Source organism: Eptesicus fuscus, chromosome 13 (genome assembly GCF_027574615.1).
Source record: "Eptesicus fuscus isolate TK198812 chromosome 13, DD_ASM_mEF_20220401, whole genome shotgun sequence".
NCBI classification, from domain to species: Eukaryota; Metazoa; Chordata; class Mammalia; order Chiroptera; family Vespertilionidae; genus Eptesicus; species Eptesicus fuscus.
In genome coordinates, this window is record NC_072485.1 from 59,609,364 (window position 1) to 59,631,611 (window position 22,248).

At 41.2% G+C, this 22,248-nt stretch overlaps 1 protein-coding gene across 1 annotated transcript in view; it reads right to left on the reverse strand.

The window, feature by feature from the left end:
• Positions 1-4,861: 4,861 nt before the first annotated feature.
• The window catches only part of SLC5A12 (solute carrier family 5 member 12), a 37,021-nt gene continuing 19,634 nt past the window's right edge, over positions 4,862-22,248 (reverse strand). The window contains exons 9-15 of the mRNA XM_008148958.3: positions 21,949-22,061; positions 16,137-16,204; positions 13,520-13,606; positions 10,356-10,522; positions 8,664-8,767; positions 7,513-7,640; positions 4,862-5,237 (exon numbers count right to left, since the gene is read on the reverse strand). Of these exons, the coding sequence (XP_008147180.2) occupies positions 5,085-5,237; positions 7,513-7,640; positions 8,664-8,767; positions 10,356-10,522; positions 13,520-13,606; positions 16,137-16,204; positions 21,949-22,061 (820 nt within the window). The 3' untranslated portion in view covers positions 4,862-5,084. The remainder of the gene's footprint in view (positions 5,238-7,512; positions 7,641-8,663; positions 8,768-10,355; positions 10,523-13,519; positions 13,607-16,136; positions 16,205-21,948; positions 22,062-22,248) is intronic.

Genomic DNA, 22,248 nt, shown 5'->3' on the forward strand with positions numbered 1-22,248 from the left:
TATTATTGTTATTTTTCCTAAGTGAGAAGAGACAGATTGGTCAGAAAAATCTGATGGCAAAGATTTGGGGAAGCAATGTTTTGGGGATAGTGGAAGGGACATAGGCACTTTCCTACCCCAAAAAACATCTGATTTGCAGATTCTGTTTCAGTATCTGCTGTGCACACACCCTGTCTTCTTTCTGACTGCAAAACAACAGCAATTTTCATATTTTAACATTCAAAAGAAATAGTTTTATTTTCTTCATTTATTGTCTAAGATTTATGAAGCTAAATATAATAAGCTTAGATTTTAGTGGAAACTCCAGCTAAGGAATAAATTTGTCAAACTGCGGCCCCTTGCCCAGGCCAGCCTCACCCCCCAGCGGGTCCCCCACCTTGATGTTGGGCATGGCCGGCCTGCAAACAACCAGTGGCCCCTCACCCAGGCTGGCTTCACCCCCAGTGGGGACCCCCATCCCGATTGGATTCGTGGCTGGCCTGCAAACCACTGACAGTCCCTTTCCCAGGCCTGCCCTACCCCTTGCGGGGACCCCCATCCCTATAGGGTGCATGGCTAGCCTGCAAATCTCAGGCGCCCCTCGCCCAGGCCAGCCATGACCCCCAGTGGGGACCCTCCACCTGGATCCGGGGCCCCCATCAGGACAGGTCAGCAGGTCCCCAATTGTGCATCAGGCCTGTATTCCTATATAATCAAAGAGTAATATGCAATTTGACCCTAAAGGCAGAACAACCAGAACTACTGCTGGACCAGTCACTATTGAGGTTCACTGACCACCTCTTGGGCCCTTTCCCTGACCGGCAGGCTCTGATCACCTCATGGCAAGTGGGGAACCAGGGGTGAGTGGCAGGGGATGCGGGCAGCACCAGGCCAAGGCCCCTGCCCCACCAGTTGCCCCCACACAGAAAGTGACCCGAGGCGGGGGCGGAGCTGGTGAGTGGTTGGAAACAACCAACCTTTCAGTCCCTTCCCCTGGCCGTCAGGCACCAATCACCTGATGGTGAAAGGGGACCTGGGGTTGGGTGGCGGTGAGGGTGGGGCCGAATGTGGGCAGCTGGGGAAGATGGCCCTGATCGCAGGCCAGGCCTGTGCACGAATTTCATGCGCTGGGCCTCTAGTAGGTATATATTATTGTTACACATTTCTTCCAAACTCTCATAAGATATTTGAAAGCCAATTTAAGGGAGCATTTGTCTGTTGAAATAAACTGAATCAGTTTTTAAGCTAGTGTCTTTGGGTAAGTGTTCTGGAAAATAGTAAACAATAAAGGTACATAAACTTTAATAATGTTGACTCCAAATTAGTCAATGCTCACTTCTCTACACATTCTGACTGACTATATTTTACTGTTACAAATAAGAAATTTAGGAATTGCTCATGTATTGTTTTTACATGGCAGTTACAGTAGGACATTTAATCAATACATTATGTGTGATTATTCTTCGCTTTTTAATGTGTCAAAGCAGATTCTTTAATTGGGAGTTAACTGAATGATGTGAACAGCTTTGTAAACATTTGCTTTAAAATGTAAAAAACAAAACAGATATATTTCTGTTTCTGGAAATTTCTGAGGACAATAAGGACAAGGTAACCTATTAAGTAATAAAATTCTCTTAATGGTAACTTCTGTGTATATGCTTGTGTGTGTGTACACACATTTGTCCTAAGCCCTGGGTAGCCCCCATATTACAGGCACTATTCAAAACACTAAGAAAAAAGTAAACCTTATTTTGTCATATTTACTTGGTAACTTGGTAGACCTGCCTTAACCTATTAAGTTAATATAAAATATTTTATCTTGGATAACTATTTTGTGTCCTACTCCTAATCCTGTAAAGAATATTCACATTGATTATTTGAATGCACTTCAATCTGAACTTACTTTTAAAATAATTTCATAGCTTAGTTATATATCTACTAGAGGCCCAGTGTATGACATTCATGCACTGGAAGGGGGGTCCCTCAGCCCGGCCTGCACCCTCTCGCAGTCCAGGACCCCCTGGGGGATGTCCACCTGCTGCCTTAGGCCTGCTCCCCAGAGCGGACTTAAGCTGGCAGGTGGACATCCCCCAAGGGGTCCTTAGTGGTGTGGCTGAAGTGGGAGAGGTTCCCGCCATCACCACTGTGCTTGCCAGCCATGAGCCTGGCTTCTGGCTGAGCATCTGCCCGCCTGTCATTACACATCATAGCAACCGGTTTTTCTGCCATTCAGTCGATTTGCATATTAGGATTTTATTATATAGGATGCTCATTCTATAGGTACTTTTCCTAAAATTGACTACTTATATAAATACTAGAGTCCCAGTGCAAGAATTCATGCATGGTGGGGTCTAGCCAGCCTGGCCCCAATCAGCGGATCAGGGCTGGGCCTGTCGGGAAGAGATGGTGGGAGGTTGGTAAGGCCGGCTGTGGGGAGTGGCCGTGGGTGATGGGCCGGCCCCACCCCAAATGGGATGGGGGGGGCGATCATGGGTCAGTGTCTGGGGGAGGGGCTTTGGGAGGTTGGCTGTCCAGCTCCACCCCCGATTGATTGGGGTGGAGGGGACTGATTAGGAGCAGAGCTGACTGGGAGGAGAAGCTGCAGGCTGAATGGGGTGGTGGGAGCTGATTAGGGGCGGGGCCAGCTGTGGGGAGGGGCTGTAGGTGGTGGGCCAGCCAGCCGTGCCCCTGAATAGGGTGGAGGGGGCTGATCAGGGGCCAGTGACTGGGGGGAGGAGCCGCAGTCTGTTGGCCAGCTGTCCCTGTACCTGATCAGGCTGTGGGGGGATAACTGGGGTGGGGCCATGCGGAGGGACCCCAACCTCCTCCCCACCGGCCAGCTGGCCCCAATCAGTCCCAATTGGGACTGGGCGAGATGGCCCAGAACGGCCCCAATGGCCCCAATTGCCGGCTAGGCCGAGGGACCCCACCTATGCACAAATTCGTAAACTGGGCTATATAATAATATATTACTATTTTCCATTTGTAAGTCAATTTATTCTTTGATAAAACTCCAGGTAAGCAAATTTTTTACTGAAAAAAAAAAAAGATCTTCAAAATATTTCTGGGAAAGAACTAACCTAGTACTTTCCAGTACTGACCTAAAAAGGGCTGAGATATCTGTAGGATAATCTGTGAGCAAAACTTGTGAGAGAATTTGTGAGTGAAAAGAAAGAATATATGGGACATTTTGTTTTTGTTCAATTCCAAGTGAAAGTTCAAAATCTTGAAATATATTCCAAAATATATAGGCCAATGAGGTTTAGCCCAGATTTCAATGTTCACCTAAAATTTTTAAGATATAACTCATAGGAATGTTCTAAGTAAGTCATTTGGAAAATAAGTGCAACTCTCAATTTGCACATCTTTAGATCAATACCTTCATTAGCTTGCTGGACCTCAAAATGTTTCTAGAAATTCAGTTCCTTCTCTTTATCATATATTTTCCCAAACATACCTTCCTTTTTTTTTCTTCTACATTTTTCCAAATGTATTTTTTTCTCTTCTCTCTTATAAACTAATGCACAATTCTCTCTTTGCCTCCCTCTATTCTCCTCTCCTACTTAAGAGTGGAGGAAGAAAAGACAAGCATTGGGCTGTGGCTTATAAATGCCAGTTGTTGTTGTTTTTGTTCCTCTATTGATTTCTCCCACCCCTTTCTATCTTCTCTAATAATAAATACTGGTTACATAATTTTCTCTATCTGATGCTTCTGTTAAGGTTTCCTTCTCCTGGGTAACATTTAGATAACACAGCCATTGGGAATCCTTACCATTAACTATTTGGACCATTTTTCTTACTTTGCTGACATACTGTTCCTAGGCCTCTTGATCTTACTTGGCCACCAAAATAAATGTCTGACATCTGCCCTGGTATACCTGATCCTGAGACACTGATTTGTGTCCTACCGTCTTTCCTCTGATCTAACCCCGGTGGCACTGGTTTGTTGTTGTTTATTTTTTACCTTTTAAGGATTTTATTTTCTTCCTCCTAAAAAGCTTTCACTGTGTCTCCACTTAATAATTCACTTTTTGATTTGTAGTCCCCTCTTCCTCCAGAACTTTAAAAATTATTTGCTAGAGTTCAACCGTTAAGATCTTTGCTTCTACTACCCCTGCCTGATGGAACACATTGAGCTTGCATGCGTGAGCAGAATGAGCAGGATATAAAAACTGTGGACAGGTTATTTTGCCTCAAAGAAATACCTAAGGCTAGTGCAATCTCCTGTGGGCTGGTAAACTATTTGCAAGGTTCTTTTACAGGATACTGTTCTAAAAATTTCCTATTGGACATTTCTTCTTTAGCTCTGGAGAAACACTTACACTTCTTGCTGAGCACAGAGTCAATTTTTCATTGTTAGGTGGTAAAAAAGAAAAAAGATAAAAAGTAAAAAAAAAAAAAAAATACTACACTGAATACCCAAAGGGAGAAGTATATCTATAATTGCTTTCACTAGCCAGGCATTCTGGTCTCACCTGTGCTGAACACAGATGTTTTAAGGCTTGGTCAGGACAGCTGTAGTAGCAGGGATGACTGGAAGAGGACTTAAAAATGTGAGTGTGGCAGGGGTGCTAATAGCAGCTATAAGTTGCACCTGAAGCTACAGGATGGGGGTATATGAAATGTGCCTGTGTATATGTGACTTATGGGGGTTTAGGTGGGTGCCATTCCCTTGTTTTATCATCTGAGACAGAGAAGCATTTAATATGCATATCCCCTTCCTCATTCTGCCTGTAAACTCCGAGATATTTATTTGGTTAAAAATCTACCAAGAAAAGAGAAGTTTAATATTCACAAAGCAAACAGAATGATTTCTTGTACTATGATGAAATCCAGTCTTAATTTATTCAAGAAGGACGTCGCCAGGGCACGTAAGGCTTGGTTGTTTTTTCTCACCTGAAAGTTTGGGTCTTCCAAAGAATATCCCGGGAAACAGTCATTTTATTTGAGGTTATAAATAAGTTATAAATAGACATTAGACATCCTTGTCTTCTAGCAATGGCAACTACACAAGTCTACTAACCAATAAGCAAGAAGTATGGGGACTATGTAGGTCTACGTGTGTGTATGTGTGTGTTTGTCTGCACACGCATGCACGAGTTGCCTTAGAAATGGGTAATCTTCTCAAATGCCACATTGTCATAGCTTTTATCCTTGGGATCGTAGCCTGGACTGTGGACCAGGCTTTCTCTCCTGAGTCCATTCTGTAAAACAGATTCAGTTCCTTGTTTCCAGGTACTGGCATTCTCAAGGGTTTCCTGCGGAGAGGGGAAAGACACATATTAGTGAAATCGTCTTGATGTATTCCGAAGCAAATCAAGGGACTGTTACTTAGGCTTCCCCGATCAAAAAAAATAAAAAAATGACATCTATTGGTAAATATAAAAGTAGCACAATTAACTGGCCCAAGGCACTTTCTAATTGGTAACTTTGATACCTCAATCCATGTAGGTACTATTTCTAATGATAAAATAAAAAAGAATAATTTAGTGAGCATTTATAATATGTCATGTGTTGTGTGAAAAAATATATATATATAACTTATTAAGCAAACCTGTGACATAGTGGCATTACCTCCCGAGGAGAGAGAACCTGTGTCTCTGATAGTGGTATGGTGGGGGCATAACTGGGTACCTGTACACAGATGCTCCTATACAGAGGCTGCTCGATGATACTCTTTGGCAGTGGAGCCTAATAGTGACATGCTACATGTTCCCTCCCACTCTCAACTCAGCCTTGAGACCAGGAGCTGCCTGCATCAACAGGACTTCTCATTTATTTCAAGAAAATCTTGCCCAGGAAGATACATATGTAAACTACTCGATAACTTGATTCTTTCCTTCTAGAACTTATTCAAAATGCACTCATACAAACAATAAACTGCTCAACCAGCTGCCTCCTCAGCCTAATAGGTTTCCTTCCCATTTGTAACCCCTGTCCAGATGGTGCGCTCCTCACTGAAGTAACTATTCACCTCGACTTTACTTCATGGACAGGTTACTATGGTGTTTGGGGGAAAGGAGAACAAGTGACACCTTAGGTGATATGATAAGGGTGAGGAGTCCCCCTCCTAGAATGCTGAAAGAATGAAATGTCTGGGACTGAAAGGATGATAATAAGCTCTATCTAAAAAGGAAAAAAACAAATACATGCCTGCCATTAGTCAAGCTAAAAGGACAGACACACATAAGACCAGCCACAAACCTAACGGGAAACATTGCTCCCCCCTCCCCCCAAGGTTCTGCACTTGTCAAATGCTACAACAACTCTCTAGTGATTAGTGCTTTTTAGCCAATGCTGCTGCAGACAGCTTTGTTTTCATTCCCGCTTCCCTTCAACCCCTCCCAGAATCCTTCAGCAGCAACCCAAACCCAAAATACATGCCGATCTCCCTTCTTATTGAGGGTGGCATTCCCTGGTTCCCCTGGAGTACCCCCCACTCTTGCTGCATCAAGTCAGTAAGTCTAATTTGCTCTAACCACAGGTCTTTGTCTTTGGATGCTGTGACCCCGATAGTACCTGGACAGTGTCTCTAGACCTGCGTGGCCAAAACACAGTTCTCAGTGGGGTGAGAGCAGTGGGGAGACTTTGTGTACCCTGCTGCTTCTTCTCTAACCTAGGAAGTGCCCCCAATAAATCTTACTTTATATTCATGCTCCATGGAACTAGAGATGTTTGTGCCCAGGTTGTGCTGCACAGTCCACCCCAGGTCTAAGATAAAAGCTGAAGTTCAAAGAGGTTAACTTACCCAAGGAAAGTAAGACATGGAACCAGGGTTAAACCCAGGCCTGACTCCAAAGCCCATACTTTTCACCACTATATGAGACGGTGCTCCTATTTTATTCCTTGTCTGGCATTCATTTTTATATTTTTCCTACAATTCACCCTCAGAAGGGTTCAAAGGAATTTTGGAAATCGATCATTTGCAAAGACAACAATTTAGCCCAGAGGCACATTTAACTACAACTCAATTACTTGCTTGAAAGCTAATTGGCTGAATCATAGCTGGTTTGGCTCAGTGGACAGAGCGTCAGCCAGTGGACAGAAGGGTCCCAGGTTCGATTCCAGTCAAGAGAACATGCCTGGGTTGCGGGATCAATTCCCCTCTCCCTTCCTCTCTGAAATCAATAAAAATCCTATATAATAAAAACGTAGTATGTAAATTGTCCCCTCAACCAGGAGTTGTCTGGGAGTTCAACCAGGGGGCAGGGCCGGTTGGGGGAAGGGAGGGACACCCTGGTTGCAGCCGGGGGAAAGGGAGGGAGTACCCGGTTGGCAGCCGGCAGCTGCTAGGGACCCTACCAGTGCACAAATTTTGTGCAATGGGCCTCTAGTAAATAAATAAAAACTGTAAAAAAAAAACACAAAAAAAAACTAATTGGCTGAGATAACTGAAGTTGACACCCAGATTCCTTCAGGTCCTAACACTCACTGCCTTCCCTCCCCATGCCTGCCTGTGCAGATGGTTTAAAGGGGAAAAGGGAATACCTTTGAACCAGTATCTATTTTCTAGAAGCTCAAACATCAGCTCACCTGCTCTGTCCCACGGTCATGCTGTACTCCACACCAGCACAGTGTTTTATATTCCTTAGACCAAAAGCAAAATAGATTGCAGACGGGTCTGATTAGCATTGGTTGAATATCTTTGCCACTCTGGTGACCTATAAATGAAAGAACAGATGGATTAGGTGGTTGCGCCCTTCCAGGACTTCCTTTGAGGACTGAGGCATCATCAACTTGAGAAGCAGGTCATGACTTAGTGTAAGGTAAAATCAGGCCTGACTAGTTAATGGACAGACATTAGTCACATTAGTCACTCAAAGTGGTGGGAGTTGGTTTTTAAACATCCACAAGCTGTCAGGTCAGGCAAGCTCCTGGCTATAGAGTTAAACAGAGAGAACACATTTATGTTAAAATAGTTATTATGGAAAACTACTACTAGTACCCTTTATAGGCCAGTAGAAGTGATAGCAGAAATTATATAATTTCTTTCTTTAGGAAAGCTCTCAGTTTTGAACCAAATCAGATACATATGGAAGATATTTATAAATATACTAGTGGCCTGGTGCACAAAATTTGTGCACTCAGCAGGGGGGTGGATGATGCCCCAGCCTGGCCTGTGCCCTGTCATAGTGCAGGAGCCCCATGATGCATTACCCCAAAGAGGTAGGCCCCGCCCACCCATCCGGGGCTCCTCAATGGATTGCCCCAAAGAGGTAGGCCAGAGCCAGGGGAGACCTGCGGACACCAGGCCCGGCTGCGGCAGAGGTCTGCAGACCTCCGGGGGTGTGCCTGCCTAAACCCTGCCGCGGCCCCGCCCCCGTCCTCGACACTGCAAGGCTCTATCCATCCGTGCCTGCTGTGCATGCTGCCTGCTGAGCAGTCATGACATTATGGCATCCTGTACAATTTGCATATTCCTCTATTATATAGGATGTTACATATTGCTAATCATATATATGTTATATACAGTATATGAATCATTATTAATCATATGTATTAATAATGTATGTAAAAAGAGATTTTTTTGCATGTTAGTCTGGAGAGTAGATATATCTCTCTAGGAAGAGGGGATTTTTGTGGTGGATCCAAAATCACACCAGTTAGCCAGCCACTAAGACCACCAATGCATGAAAGTAGGCCATGTCTTCCTTGGCCCGAAAGAGAAGCCCCAGGTACCCAACCTGTGAGGAAGCTGATGATTACTCCAGCAGCAATGCATCCCAGGCAGCCCACTGCACTGTAGTAAAGGTAGGAGATTGAATACCAGGAGTCAGCGATCGCAGGCCTGTAGAGGAAGGACAACAGCATGTCAGCAGTTCTATGGGTTCTGAAGTTACCATTCACAGTGACTTAGAGAACTGCTGAGGGTTCATTTTAAGGCTTGGCATCGCTCAAAACCCCAAAGCTTAACTTTTTGCCATTTGATTATTTTTTTAAAACTCAAAGCTAGACAAGTTGTGCTCTGTATCCCATCTATCCTGGGATTACAAATATTGCCACTGAATTACGATTACAATGAGAACTATGCCTTTTATTTATTTTGAATTATTTATTCTTCAGACATTTACTAAACCCAGATTTAGTGCCAGAAATTATCACAGGCACTGAAGATTAAAAGATGAGCAAGCTACAGTCTAAATATAGGAGTTAACAATCATAAAAGGGAGTGGCAATGCCTTGGTCGAATAGACACAGAGGATTCTGGGAGCATTAGAAAGGGTGTAAAACCCAGGCTGATGTGTGAAATGACACCTTAGTTTATTTTTAAAGAATGGTTAAGAGTTAACTAAGGAAAGAAAAGAGGATACTATAAGCATAGGCAGGAAGAAAGAAACAATATGGTAGACCTGGGAACTATAAATATTGCTTGTCCATAAGATTTGTGGACAGAATAGCTCTAAACTAGATAATACTCAGAGGCAAATGACAGCAAGATAATGGAGTTCTCATACATTATATAGAAAGGACCACTTCCTCAAGAGGACAGTTAGGTGTGAGAATGTACACTTACTAGAGCCAGGTACAGTGCCCCTAGCTCGCTCTCTCTTCCTCTCTCATTCTCTCTCACTGTATATAAATAAATAGATGATAGATAGATCATTAAATGATAGCTAGAATTTAATAGACAGATATAATTTAATATAGAGATATAAATGTAATATGATTTAATATTGTTTAATCCCATCAAAGTCCCAATAAAGTAATTATTACCTTCTCTAAGGACTGTGGGAAATCAAGACATGACAAATCACTAACTTATGCAGCATGGATAAATCATAAAACCAAAATCCAAATCCAGGTATTTCTGATTTTGAAGTCCATGGTCCTCTCCCTGCACTACATTATCTCCTGTATTTTTGTATTTTAAATTACTTATCCTAGCTAGAAATAGAAAAGACAACCCTTTGCTAAGCCCTGTACAGTTGGAGTTAGAAACTGTGTTTTCAGCATTGCTCCCGTCTCAGTATGTCCACAATCATTCTCCTCCTTGCCCACAAACCTATTCTACTCAGAGCAACCCTTTGCACTCGCTTGCTTTTTTCTCGATTCCTTTATTTTAATGCTAACCCTGTCGAGTCACACTCGACATTCGAGTGCAAAAGGTTAAAAATACCTATGATCTTCACATTCTATTTTCAAACTTTTCACTGTATTTTCTAATTTGCACTCATACTCCAGCTAACCCTTCTGCCACCTTTACTGTTCCACACTGGAATGTAGAGCAATGGATATCTACAGAAATCATGGATATCAATGCTGCGTGCTGCCCAGAGGGAGTCTCACAGGAAAGCAATATTGGTCTTGTCTTGCTCCTTCTTTTAACATGGTGACCCACCCTCTGGAATTTACCTCTGCCCTTGAAGTCACCATACCTGCTGGATAGCGCTGGAGGCACTAACTCAGTAGCATTTGATGGGACGCACTGGTTTGTCGATAAAGGCAAGGGCCATGTCTTGGAGGCTGGTGCGGGATAAATGAAGGCCCCAATGGCCACCCAAAATGCCAAGGTGATTCCAGTCAGAAGGCCACCTAGTGCACCCTTGATGAAGGAAAGGAAAAGTTAATGGCAAAACCATTGAAAGCATAATGAGGTGAGGAATACTGTGCCTTGGAGATTCTGGCTTTCCACCCCAAATCTTAGCCACACATTCTGGAAACAGCGCACTCAAACTGCCTTCCTTCCAACTCCCTCGACACTGCTTTATTTAGAAATAACTTGTTCCTTAAATGAAAACACTGGATAATTTTATAGTGATTATTATATTTCGATTCCTAGCAGGAATTTGCTTCTCTCCATTTGGCTTCTTCCTCTCACTTATCACTCACTTAAAACACTGTTGAAACCTCAGTTCCCAGTAGCTGAGTTTCAGAAGTTTTGGAAAACTTCAGATAATGGAGACAGTTGAAGTAATTTATCATTAATAGTCATTATGAGCTAGAATACAGAAGCTCCATTCCCATATGCTCTTCTAAGAGTTTCTGGCAGAGTCTCTGATTCCCAGATTTGGAGTGTTGAGTCTAAGTTCTAGCATGTCTTTTTACTGGCCCTTTCATTGCAGGGTTATTTTTCTTGCTAAACAGTGAAAAGTCACCTTTTTTTTTGTAAAGGAGACAGTTGAGCCGAGACCAACGCCCGTGGAAAACAAAATCTGGGTGCTCCTGGCTCTCCTGGATAGCTGAGCCTTCTCTGTGAGAGAAAGCAACTTGCTGGTTTCTCTATTTGCTCAGAAAAAAAGCTTCTCCAATAACAGCACTGAAATGTTCCTTTCACCATAATTTGAGAAAACAAAAGCAATGTATGCTATTTGAATAGTTCTACCTTGGTCTGACTAGAGGTCTGCAAACTTCTATTATAAAAAGCCGGCTAATAGCATTTTAGGCTTTGAGGACCATGCAGGACTATAACAACTACTGGGTTCTGCCACTTAGCATAAAAACAGCCATAGACAATATGCAAACAAAGGAGACTGGCTGTGTCCTGGTAAAATTCATGGGCACTGGAATGGAAATTTTATGTAATATTCATGTGTCATGAGACATTCATCTTTTGATTTCCTTCCAATAATTGAAACATGTCAAATCATTTTTAGCTTGCAAGCCACACCAAAAAACAGAAAGATGGCTGAATTTGGCTTGAAAAGTGCAGCTTGCTGAGGCTTATAAGGCCTACCAGTAAAGGGTGAATGGACTTCAATAGAAAGTTCAACCCTGGCTGACTTAGAGTAGCTTTCTTGAAAGCCATGCTGAGAAGAAGTCTGAGGTTGCATCCACATTCTGTGGCGAGAGAGCCAGGATTGATTAGTAGGCTCTTCCATGGCCAATGGCGAGGGGAGAGGTGTTACAAATTTGTAGTATTTATTATTTTTCATCTAGAACAAGGTAGTTTTCCCAACTAAATAGAAGGACCATAATTCACTAATATACATAACAAATTAATGTTTAGAGTGCAATAAAGTGTTATATGGCTAGTTATTAGTTCTTTTGTGGCTAAGAAATTGCCTTCCCACCTGTTTCTCTGTTTCTCCAAGGACATATCTATCCTTGTCAACCTCGATATCAGAAAAGTTGATGAAAACAAAGTGTTTTCTAATAAGACTGTGGTGGAAGTAGTACAGATTCCTAAATGTTCCTTCCTGTCCACTCTCTTTACCTAGCCTCATAAGATTTATCTAGAATAATGGTCAGGTGGCCACAAAGATCTAATTAGGTATACCATTTGATCAGGCTTTCTCGAGCACCCCATAGCATATTAAAAATATGCATAGAGTCAGGTTTTCTGCAGACTTTCTAAAACTTCATATATATATATATATACATATATATATAAGTTTTAGAAAGTCTGAGAGCTGGATCTTCTTGTTTTGGCTAGCTGACAAACTAATAGGTTGTCTTTAAGTAAATATTGGTTGGGTGACTGTGTAGTAAGTATAAGTCAAAATGAACATTTAAAATTTAAAAATATTTTAACATATTTTAAATATAACCTTTTCAACCTAGCATGTTACTGTTTTTTTATTATTGCCATGTATTTGCATATATATATATGCAGGGCTCTTCCCTCCTTAAATTAGTTCATTAACTTAAATTAGTTATAATTTAGGTACAAATATAGAAAACATTTACATATACAGTAGGTCCTCGGGTTACGTCGGAGATCTGTTCTTACTGCGTGACATAACGTGATTTTCACTGTAAGTGGAAACCCACCTACATAAGCAGCTCCGTCACTCACACGGAGCACATGCACAGCAGTAATGAAGTGAAACAGTAAAAAAAAAAAATAATAAAATAAAGATAACAATTCCTGACCTTTACTTGTGGTAAATAAATAAAAAAAAAAACATAAAGCACATATATACATACGTCAAAATGACGGAACTTTTTTTCTTTATAAATAAATGGGAGATGGCAACGTAACCACGAAAAGACATAAGTCGAGTCCAACATAACCCGAGGACTGCCTGTATTTTTGAAGTTTTAAAAATTGTGTTTTAACAAAACAATTTCTGAATTTATTGTATGTTTTAAATTTCATTTGATGAGCCCTTATTTTAGGGAAGACAATATCAACCCTAAAGAATCAGCTTGGGTCCTAGCCAGTTTTGCTCAGTGGATAGAGTGTCAGCCTCCAGACTGAAGGGTCCCGGGTTCAATTCCGGTTAAGGGCACATGCCCGGGTTGTGGGCTCAATCCCCAGCAGGGGAGTGCAGGAGGCAGGCAACCAATGATTATCTCTCATTATTGATGTTTCTATCTCTCTCTTCCTCTCCCTTCCTCTCTCTGAAATAAATAAAAATATATTTTAAAAAATAATCAGCTTTGATGCCATGAATTTGGTATTTCAGGACCATCTCTTTCTTTGTTTTCTGCTTCTGAATGGCTTCACTGAAGTCAGAGATAGGAGGGCTCGGGTTTTGTTTAGCTCCATGGAAATAAGCCACTGCGTTGTCTTGTTTTTTGGTGTGTTTTTTTTTATTCCTGGCAAATACAAATTACTAGGATAATTTGAGAGAAGAGTGAAGTGCAGGATCCTTACCTTCCAGTTCACAAAAGGAAACACGATTCCCAAGGTGAACAAGCCCAGCATCGGCCCCCCACACATGCCGTGGATGCTGAGCGCAGCCTGTGGAGAAAGTACATCAAAATCATGACTTCATAAACCATGGGGCACCACCTTTTTCTTGAACTTGGGATAAAATGCAGTCCTAGTCTTGCCCCGCCAGCGTGGCTCCGTGGTAGAGCATCGGACTATGACCGGTTGGATTGCCGGTCAGGGCACAGGCCAGGGTTGCGGGCTTGATCCCCAGTAAGGGGCATGCAGAAGGCAGCCGATCAATGACTCTCTCTCATCATTGATGTTTCTATCTTTCCCTTTCCCTTCCTCTCGGAAATCAATAAAAAATATATGTAAAAAAAATTCAGTCCTAGTCCTGACTGTGCCATTCATTAATCACATGCTTTCTGGAAATAATTTCTCCCATCTGGACTCAATGATAAAGATTGTGTAAAAAAAATAAAAATACAGACATATGTCATAGGAATATCTTTACTGATACAGCTCCTAGGGCAATGGAAACTAAGGAGAAAATAAACAAATGGGACTACATCAAAATAAAAAGCTTCTGTACAGCAAAAGAAACTATCAACAAAACAACAAGAAAGCCCACTGCATGGGAGATCATATTTGCCAATGTTATCTCTGATAAGGGTTTAATCTCCAAAATTTATAGGGAAGTCATACACTTAACAAAAGGAAGATAAACAATCCAATAAAAAAAATTGGCAAAGGACCTAAGTAGACACATTTCGGAAGAGGACATACAGAAGGCCGAAAGACAAATGAAAATATGCTCAGAGTCACTAATAATCCAAGAGATGCAAATCAAAACAACAATGAGGTACCATCTCACACCTGTCAGAATGGCTATCATCAATAAATCAACATATGACAAGTGCTGGCGAGGATGTGGAGAAAAATGAACCCTTGTTCACTGCTGGTGGGAATGCAGACTGGTGCAGCCACTGTGGAGAACAGTATGGAGTTTCCTCAAAAAGTTAAAAATGGAACTCCCATTTGAGCCAGTGATCCCACTTCTAGGAATATATCCCAAGAAACTAGAAACACCAATCAGAAAGGATATATGCACCCCTATGTTCATAGCAACACAATTTACAATAGCTTAGATTTGGAAACAGCCTAAGTGCCCATCAATAGATGAGTGGATTAAAAACTGTGGTACATCTACACAATGGAATACTACACTGCTATAAAAAAAGAAGGAACTTTTACCATTTGCAACAGCATGGATGGAACGGGAGAGCATTATGCTAAGTGAAATAAGCCAGACAGAGAAAAATAAATATCACATGATCTCACTCATATGTGGGATGTAATGATCAACATAAACTAATGAACAAAAATGTATCCAGAGACAAGGTGGTACTGAGCAAACCATCCAACCTCAGAGAGAAGGCAGGGGAGTAGGAGGGGTTAGAGATCAACCAAAGGACTTGTATGCATGCACATTAGCATGACCAATGGACACAGACACTGGGGCAGTGGGGGCTTTCCCTAGAGGGTAGGAGTGGTGGGGGTTAATCAGAAAAAAAGGAGACATGTAATACTTTAAACAATGAAAGTTGTTGGATTTTGTTTAAAATAAAAAAAAAAAAAATACATACAAACAGACCTGTGTGTGTGTGTGTGTGTGAGTGTGTGTGTGTGTGTGAGTGTGTGTGTGTGTGTGTATGCACAAGTAACTATGATTTGTAGAAATAGGTTTTCTCAAGCTAAGAACTCATTGATTTGTTTGTATTTTCTATCTTATCAAAAAGTTTTTATATAATGTACCAAATAAATACACCTAAAACATATTTCATATCTTACATAGTTGATCAGCTGTTTGAGCAATTGTATTAAATTTTTAAAAAATATTTTTTCTTGATTTCAGAGAGAGGAAGGGAGAGGAGAGAGAGATAGAAACATCAACAATGAGAGAAAATCATTGATCAGCTGCCTCCTGCATGGCCCCTACTGGGGATCGAGCTCCTAACCTGAGCATGTGCGCTGACCAGAATGAAACCATGCATGGGTTGATGCTCAACCACTGAATCACAGTGGCCAGGCACAATTGTATTTTGATAATGATTGTCTGTTACCCCACCTCTGACCTCTCATACAGAACACCTCAAGAATGTTAAAGCACTAAGTTGGGGTATGGTGGGGAAGCCATTAGGCACTCATATCCCATATCCCACTTTTATGGCTCCCTTTTGCAAACTAAGGGAATTTGACAAATGCATTTCCACATCTCTTAGTCTCTATGGTATTGAGCCCAGAGAACTGGAAAAAAGATTTTCATTAAACCAATTTGCTGTCAACCTACAGCCTTATTCCCTGGCTGTGTTGAACATACACAGGCACTATCATGCAGGCAGTGAGCATGTGCACACACACACACAGCTGTGTACCTGAGTCCATTATTAGTTTTTAATAGTTTCCTCTTCTACAGGTAATTTTGGTTGAAATTTTACATGCATGTGTAATTTGGACCTGTCCTCAGAGAGTGGCTTGGAGGAATAGGCAAAACATTAGCAAAGACATGGGTAAAATGTTGCTATGAAATAAATGTGTCTTTTCCCTCTTTCATTACCTGCACAACACTACCCATGAAGGACGCGGCCACAGCCATGGAGGTACACATCACGCCAAATAAGATACCTGAAAGGAAAAAAACACACCTCGTTACCATCATCCAAACTGGCTTTGAGGGGTTCCTTTAGCTCCTGCCCAGGACTCCCTCTGACCAGACTCTATTGGTAGGGATGCCAGTGAGAACCATCCTCCCTTCTCAGCCTTCACAAGCCCCAGGAGGGGTATTTAGGAGATTTTCTCCCCAGAACTAGCTCTCCTAGGTCAGGCAGAAAGAGCTAGAACCTAGCTAGCGTCAAGTACTTTTCTATCCAGGACTCAAGAAGAAAACTGTCATGTGAAAGCAACATGAAACTGTGCAAAGGGTGCTCACAGAGGCTAATCCGGACTAATTTAGTGGAAACTAATTTCATTTTGACCAACCAACAATCACCTGAAGAAGTTACTAACCTCTCTGGGATTCTGATGCAGTACTGGGAAAACCCACAGCATTCACTGCAAGTGATTTTTCAACTTGAAAATCACTAAATATCTATATATTTTACCTCAGAGGTTTTGCAAATCTGGAAAGTGTTCTGGCCTATTTCCCAAAAGTATTTATGCATACTATCCTTATGGTATATTGCATAATGAATTATTTGTTTTGCATATCTATGTTGGAGAACTGTAAAGGCCATCGGGTACCATGCTCTGAAGCTCCTTCAACAGTGCCTCTAGCATCATAGGGTCTTGCTGAATGAATCAGCATATACGTCTTAGTCATCTTTTAAAGAAGATATGTTTTTAAATCATCTTTTAAAAATATATATTTTAGCCGAAACCGGTTTGGCTCAGTGGATAGAGCGTCGGTCTGCGGACTGGAAGGTCCCAGGTTCGATTCCGGTCAAGGGCATGTACATTGGTTGCGGGCACATCCCCAGGTAGGGGGTGTGCAGGAGGCAGCTGGTCGATGTCTCTCTCTCATCGATGTTTCTAGCTTTCTATCCCTCTCCCTTCATCTCTGTGAAAAATCAATAAAAATATATTTAAAATAAAAAAAATATATATATATATATATATATATATATATATATATATATATATATATATTTTAGTGCATCTTTGTTTAAAAATCACCTTAAAAGTACATTTGATACCCATAAGCTAAAAAAGAGAGGGAGAGAGACACAGAGCTGGAGACAGACCTGGAGGGAAACACAATGACAGAAACAGAGAGAAAATGATGTTGCTCATTCTGTTTCCAATTCTCTCTCAGCTAAATATCTAGCTCAGTTTCCAATGTGACTGTTAATTCAATATTGTCAGGCACTTTACTAGATGCCAGTACTATACAGTCAGAACTTGACACCTGCCCTAAGGATCTCTCATTCTAAAAGGGACTACATGCAAATACATTAACATATATCTAATAGTGTCTAATACATAAGCAAGTACTATGTGTTTGCCATCATTATTACTTATTACTATTACTAGTATATTCAGGTTTAGTACATGATAGCTACGATCAGGAACTCACTCAAAATTAAATCAGGTTGGCAACTTTTATGCTGTATTTCCCAACTTCTCAATCTGACACAGAAAAATAAGGAAACTCACAAAACACTAAAACCAAGTTTGATCAATAAACACATTTCAGAATTCTAAAATTGTTCCTGTTATCATTAAATATGATAGATTAGATTGCAGAAAACATTGTTTGCCCTGATTGTGTGTTGCTTTATGAATGAGGACAATATTATCTTCCTGAGGAAAATAACCAAAGATATGTTTCCTCTTGACTATTGATTACCCTTTTGCTAGACCAACAGTTATGTGTTCAAGTGAGAATCTAGGCAGCTACCCCTCAACCCAAGAGTTCTGCAATTTTGTGCTGACTAGAGTATTGATCCAGCCTCCTCTCCCAAAAATATTTATACTTCCACCAGATTGCAATCAATAGCAACCTGCAATTCAGGGAGATTAGGGAAATTGGTGGGGGTTCTGTAGAGACCCAGAGTACATGGACCCACAGACAAAGCAGCAAATGTGAGAGGGAAGAAAACTCCACAGTTGCAGTGAATGCTGTGGGTTTTCCCAGTACTGCATCAGCCTAGAGGATCAGGCAATAAACCATGGGCATAAAGAAACTTGTACCTCAATCCAGCATACTCATAAATGTCTGCTAGAAATTGGGATCATCCTGGGAGCAATGCCCATCCACCTGTTATTAGCTCTAATTCATTATGCAAGATAGTAAGTAGATCCAAGCAATTCAACTAACCAGATAACAAGTATCTGACCAGTGTTGATCTCTCCTTGTTCAAGCATAAGTAAAGAAACAAAATATATGCAATTCATCGCAAATATTGTCAAACAAGGGAATAAATATATTAATCTAAGTGCTCAATAAAGACTATGCTTCATGGAAATAATTTACCTTAAGAACCAGAAAATAAAAGTATTTAGAAACTGTTTGGCAATCTCAATATGATGCAAAAACTCAATGAAGCAAATAAGAAAAAGGCAAGAGGAAACAAATGAGATGAAAAAAAAAATCAAGACAGGGTGCAACATCCTATATAATAATAGACAAATATGCAAATTGACCATACCTCCGACACACCCACAAGCCACGCCCACAAGCCACGCCCACCATCCCATCAGAGCGAGTATGCAAATTAACCCAAACCAAGATGGCTACAGCCACAGAGAGCAAGGTTTCCTAGGTAACAGAGGAAGCCAAGCTTTCCGCCTGCCCTGGCCAGGCCTAAGCCTCCACTCAAGCTACAAAGTTTCAATTATAGAAGGTAAACAAATTCAAACAAATGGCAGCAGAATGGAGCTTGAGAGAGCAGGCCAGGGTTGCCGCCGGCAACAGGGGAAGCAAAGCTTTCCGCACACCCTGGCCAGGCCCACCCGCTTAAGGCAACAAAGTTTCAATTATAACCCCAACACAAATGGCTACTGGCCTCGGATGGAGCCCCAGGCTTGGCTCCGCTCCAGGCTACAAAGTTTCAATTGTAGAAGGAAAATAAATTCCAAATACCAGGGCCTCTGCTTGGGCTGCCAGGGGGCGTGGCCTGCCTGCAAACCACCACAGGCCCCTTGCTCAGGCCACCCCATGCCCCAAGGGAACCCCCACCTGATCCGGGACGCCCTTCAGGGCAAACCAGCTGGCCCCGACCCCTGTACCAGGCCTCTATCCTATCTAATAAAAGAGTAATATGCAGATTGATCATCACTGCAACACACAATATAGTTGCCCCCATGTGGTCAAAGATCCTGCCCCCATGTGGACACAAGATGGCCACCACAAGATGGCCAGCAGGAGAGGGCAGTTGGGAGGCACCCGGCCTGCAAGGGAGGGCAGTTGAGAAGGACCAAGCCTGCAAGGGAGGGCAGTTGGAGGTGATCAACCCTGCAGGAGAGGGCAGTTAGGGGTGACCAGGCCGGCAGAGGAGGGAAGTTGGGGGCAAACAGGCTGGCAGCAGAGTGGTTAGGGGGTGATCAGGCTGGCAGGCAGAAGCGGTTAGGGGCAATCAGGAAGGCAGGCAGGCAAGCAGTTGGGAGCCAGCAGTCCTGGATTGTGATAGGGATGTCCGTAAACGGGCAGTCGGACATCCCTCGAGGGGTCCCAGATTGGAGAGGGTACAGGCTGGGCTGAGGGACAATCCCCCTCCGTACACGAATTTCATGCACTGGGCCTCTAGTCAATACATATAGATGAAGATGGATCCAGGAGTGATAAAGAAGGAAACCAAGAAAATAAAAACCATGATAGCTGACCAAGCACTTCCACTCTTAGGTATTTACAAAACAAAACCAAAAAAAAAAGATTGTACAAAAGTATTCATAGCAGCTTTATTTATTATAACCTCAAACTAAAATAACCCAGGTCTACCAATAGAAGTAGAAGTTTTAAAACCTGTGGTACATCCATACAATTTCAAACTACTCAGCATGGAAAGGGATGGACCATGGGTATACAAACAAAATACAGATTAAACTCAGAAATATTATGTTGAGTGAAAGGAGTCTTACAAAAAGTGTGTGGACTGTGTGATTCCATTGATGTGAAATTCTAGAAGAGGAAAGTGTCAGAATAATGGCTGCCTCTGGAGGGGAGTGGGAGCAGGGATTGAGTGGAATGAGAAAAAGAGGACTTCCCAGGGTTATGCTAATGCTTTACATCTTTAATGGCTGGATCGCACAGGTGTATGAATATGTCAAAACTTAGCAAACCTATACTTAACGTGTCCATTTCATTGTAGAATGAAAGATATATTTTGCATTAAGATAACTTTAAGCAGTTATTGAATTCTAGTTAATAATATGGATGCAAAAATTTAGGGGAAATGTGTTTTAACATGCTGATTAATGAATGGTTAGAGATCTGGATAGATATGTGAAAAAGTAAGTTTGGGAATGTATTAATGGAGAATTCAGGTGGCATATATATTGGGAATTCATGGTAAAAGTATCCAAACCTTGTTGTATGACTTAATTCTTATAGTAAAATGTAAGGAACATATACAAATAGCACAATTAAAATTTTATTGTTAAACTTTATTTTGTGGAGAACTCAAAATTGACAGGAAAAAAAAACCTGATTTCTTTAAGCGTGCAGAGGAAAAGAGCCACGTTTTGGAAGTAGAAGAAACACTGAAGGAAATGGAGAACAAAAAACCCAAATGAGAAGAACATTTGAGAAGAAGGATATGATTAAACCACCAATATTAGCAGGCAATTACCATACTTACTAGAAAAACAATTGAAATTTTGAAAATCAATAATAGTTGGGGAAATGGCAATATATATGCTTTATAAAACAAAAAGCTATAGCTTTTCCAGATTGATCATAAACAGTTTAGGAAATATGGGGAAAGCATCTCATTGATAACATCAATGAAAGAAGAAAAAAAAGAAGGAAGAAGAGAAAGAGGAGGTAGAGGAAGAAGAAGAAGAGGAGGAGGAGAGGGGGTCAAGCAGGAGGGAAAAAAACATGGATATAATTAATATCTGGGATCAAAATTGTTATATTATTAAATGGAAAAAATAAATTATTATTTAGATGTAAAATTTACAAAAATGTCAATTCTTCCCAAATACATTTTCAGGTTTAATGCAATACCATGGGGTAGAGTGCAGTTAGGTAACATGCAATATATTATTTTAATGTTAATCTGAAAGAAAAACTACACACAAAGAGCCACTGTATTTTGTTTAAAAAAAAAAGATAACAATAGAAACATTTTTAAATTTTAAGCTAAAAAAAGGTGACACAATTAGATAGCTATAGCTTTTCAAGTTCATATGTTTTCCAAAATACCTACATTTTCTATAATAAGTAAATAAGCATATAGCTTGTTTATACTTAGAAGTAAAATGTATAAAACTATAATTCAAGATAATAAGTGTTATTGTGATTAAAAATGTAATATGCAATTTTACTATTAAACAAAGAGAAATTCTTATTTAAGGTAAGGTTACTGGGAGTTGAGTAATAAAGGATTCTTCAGAAAAGAATTTGATTTTAGAAAGGGACTGGCCACAGTGAGCAGAATATCTTCCCATGTAGAGGAACTAATATGAACAATGCATAGCATAATCAAAAGGTGTTGATGTGATGAATCTGAAATGTAGGCTAAACACAAAAGAAGGTCAAAAATAAGGATGGTGAAAGGTAAGCTAGCTGGTACCCTCCCAGTATCTTTGCAAGTATAAGAATCTATATGTGAGATTTCTCATATGTCCTGAATAGCATGTGCAGGATTTTAACATGTACCACATGTACATTTCGTGACATGGAATGAAGATGCCATGGCTATACCTACATAAGCCTTTACTGATCCAGGTGCTCAGCTTGTCGGAGAGATGGGGAAAACAGCTCTTGACAAAATCCTCAAACGTCACTGTTGCTAAGGCATTGATGCTGGCAGCCACAGTGCTACAGGGAGAGAAAAGCGAGAACATAGTCCAAGTAAATAAAGCTAAGCCACCAGCTTGCCCTGTTTTCCAGGGCAAATAGACAAGGGCTCTAGGAAAACAGAACTCCAGGAAAACCACATGGCCTATCTACTCACTCTTCAATGCTGCTTCTGTACTTTATGCTCTTTTAATTCTTCCACAAAGTC